This window comes from Rhincodon typus, chromosome 3 (assembly GCF_021869965.1).
Source record: "Rhincodon typus isolate 14 chromosome 3, sRhiTyp1.1, whole genome shotgun sequence".
Lineage (NCBI taxonomy): Eukaryota > Metazoa > Chordata > Chondrichthyes > Orectolobiformes > Rhincodontidae > Rhincodon > Rhincodon typus.
In genome coordinates, this window is record NC_063334.1 from 2206068 (window position 1) to 2209326 (window position 3259).

General features: G+C 47.6%; 1 protein-coding gene across 1 annotated transcript in view; it reads right to left on the reverse strand.

Moving 5' to 3' along the window:
- LOC125487647 (DNA repair protein complementing XP-A cells-like) overlaps positions 1-727 on the reverse strand; it is a 23206-nt gene extending 22479 nt beyond the window's left edge. The window contains exon 1 of the mRNA XM_048619593.1: positions 704-727. Within this exon, the coding sequence (XP_048475550.1) occupies positions 704-727 (24 nt within the window). The remainder of the gene's footprint in view (positions 1-703) is intronic.
- Positions 728-3259: the final 2532 nt, after the last annotated feature.

A 3259-nucleotide genomic window follows, 5' to 3' on the forward strand; every position in this document is an offset into this window, starting at 1 on the left:
TCCTCTCCACCTATCTTCTCCTCTATCCATCTTCTATCCGCCTCCCCCTCTCTCCCTATTTATTTCAGAACCCCCTTCCCCTCCCCCATTTCTGAAGAAGGGTCTAGGCCCGAAACGTCAACCTTCCTGCTCCTCTGATGCTGCTTGGCCTGCTGTGTTCATCCAGCTCTACACCTTGTTATCTCTTGACGTCTGCATCGGGTATCCAACTGCAAAGAGTCAAAAGGGGTAAAATTGGTCAAGGGTAGTAGTGTGTAATATCAGACGGCTTGACAACAGGCATGATTTTCATATCTACTGACTGAGGAATTACACCACATTTCTGCCAAAGAAATATACCAGTTTGGGTTTTGAGTCTCTCAAAGTGATAGTTGCCAATCACCAGATATAGTTGGATAAGATTCCCAATCAGACAGGACAGTTAGATTGGATGGAATCCTATAGGGGGTCTGAATGATGTGAACTATGGTGGGATTTGTGGCAGAATTGCATGAGTTTTCCAGAGAGGCCTGTCTCATAGTTGGGATGTTTTTGCCAAGTGCTATAGCAAGTTTCCCACTAGGCAGCTAATTAAGTGGGATTATATCTTGGTAAATGCCTTGTTCATGGTCCAATTCATCTCACTAAATCTAGTTTTCTATTTTACCAAACTTGCTAAACAATCTAGACATTAAGAAACCTCGAGATGGTAACCTCAGCTCACCGATGCAGTCTGAAAGATCTCCATGTTGAATAAAAAGGCCCCACAGGGACTGACTGCATGCATCCCACATTCACAGAAAATGGCATTTGAAATATGAGAACGCCCATGGCACATCTCTGGTCCACTTACAGGACCCTTCTGTACTTTAGTGATGCACCTCAGATGCACTGGAAACTATCAATATAGTGCTGCAAGGACACTGTGGACTCAGGGACACAGTCCCAACTCATGGATTGGACTAGGTTGCATGTATGGGCTCTTTGCTCTCTATGCTAGTGCTCAGTCACTCTGAGCCTACCTGGATGCCCACTGATTCCACAAACTGTCTTGCGCAGCCTTGCCTTTATGCACTGTGCCCCCTGAGGCAGAGATACCAGGCTCATTGTTTTTTATTCATTAACAGGATGTGGGCATTGCTAGCTGGGCCAGCATTTATTGCCCATCCCTATTTGCCCTGATGGCTGTTAAGAGTCAACCACACTGATGTGGTTCTGGAGTCACATGTAGGCCAGACCAGGTAAGGATGGCTGATTTCCTTCCCTAAAGGACATTAGTGAATGGGATGGGTTTTTCCAATAATTGATAATGGAATCACAGTCATCATTAAACTCCTAATTCCAGACTTTTACTGAATTCAAATTCAATCATCCGCTGTGGTGGGATTCGAATATGGATCCTCAGAACATTATGTGGGTCTCTGGATTAACAGTCCAGCGATAATACCAATAGGTCTTTGCCTCCCCTTGATTACTTCTGTCCTGCCATGTCATTTACTACAGGCACACAGGCAGGAACTTTGTCAGGGTTGTTAGCAAGCCTCAGATAAACCAGGAGAGATAGCCTTTGCTCAGGGGCCCCTGGCACAGTAATACAAAAGCAGCCTCTGATACCAGTCCAGAAGCTTGGGCATAGTCAGTCAGCCCTGGCCAGAGTCGGGATGTACTCCACTTAAGGGGTGGTGAGCAGCATGTTGGGTAACCTACCACCCATCGTTACTCTTTCTGCCCTATTGTGGGCTTCTTTCCTCCTAAAATAAGAGACAGGCAGATAATACTGGAGATGAAAGTGGGTGACAGAGCTGTTACTGTTGTTACAGTTGGGAAATGTACTGAGTCAGTAAATGGCAGTGCTCAGGGCATGCAGGTTAGTGGTGTCAGGGGTTGCGACAGCAAGTGAGGGAAGATGTTGCAGGCAATTATAAGAATGATACAGCATGAACCTTAGTAGGAGGTTGGTAAGGTAGCAGAGACAGAGTGAGTGAAAGGTATTGAAGACAAGATCGTGACACTAATGCTGGTGAATTGGAGAAAGTCACTGATCTTCTTTGTATAGTGCCGAGCGTCCCACTAGATGGCTGGGATGGGGTGGCAACCTCAGACCAAGCCAGGAGCTATTGTAGCCTCCACTGCTGGTCCTGGGGGATGCAGAAATCTTGCCTGTGCACCATTCCTTCCAGCAGGAACAGCCAGGTCCCTGCTTGCAAGGTGGGGTGCTAATTTTCCCTCTGTCTAACCATGTCCGGGACAAATGTCAGAAACCATGTGGGGTATCTCCGGACTGGCAGTGTTTGTCTGGGTGCACAAATGGGCTTGTAAAGATGGCACAGGCAGAAGGGGTGCTGGTGAATTCTGGGATATCCCAGCAGAGATGACTTGTTCTGAGAACAGCACAAGGTAAGATAGGACCGGAATTGAGGGTAAGGAATGCCATTGATGGGGTGGGCACTGAATGACGCACATCAGTAAGATAGGGCAAGCAAACTCACAAGCCCACTGGTGAAAGCCCTTACAAAAAAATGCAATGCAAACCGTGCTGAGCCAAAACGACGTAAGATTCAGCCCATAGATTGCAACGTTCATTTGTTGCAGATCAGCATCTACTTGTACGGAGTTCATATTGCTCCAATCGGCTAGGATTCTATGATTCTCCTGGGGCAGTAGAAGGAATGTCAGTGCACTGAGCAAACGATAGGAAGTTCTAACGTCCCCCGGCAGCAAGCTGTCTCCAGCTTCTCAGAAGAGTAAGCAGAGCCCATGTTTAATGCTCAGTTTGCTGTGATCAGTCAGGAAGAATCCAATAAATAATCCACCATCACTCTGTGGGTAAATTTAATGTCCTCCCATGAAGCAATTTGGGAGCTGGGGGTGATTTTGAATCAGGCTGGGGGGTTCCAGTTGGAGACAGTGCTGCCTCCGGTCCCTGCCTCAATTAAATCCAGGGCACAGGAAGATTGTGGGCAGCCAGGCACACCACACCATCAAGGGTCTAGGCCTGAAACGTCAGCCTTCCTGCTCCTCTGATGCTGCCTGGCCTGCTGTGTTCATCTAGCTCTACACCTTGTTATCTCACCATCAATTGAGACCCAGATATGGGCAATTAATGCCCATTGCAGGTCCTCACTCCACCACTACCAGCAGTGCCAGGAGGTGCAGTCACCACCTCAGGATCCAATAAAGCAAAGCCTGGCATACCTGGCACATTGAGGGGATCTCTTGATTCCAAGTACCCACTTACTGATTGAGGGATCTGGCATTGAAATAGTGATTGGGGGGTGGG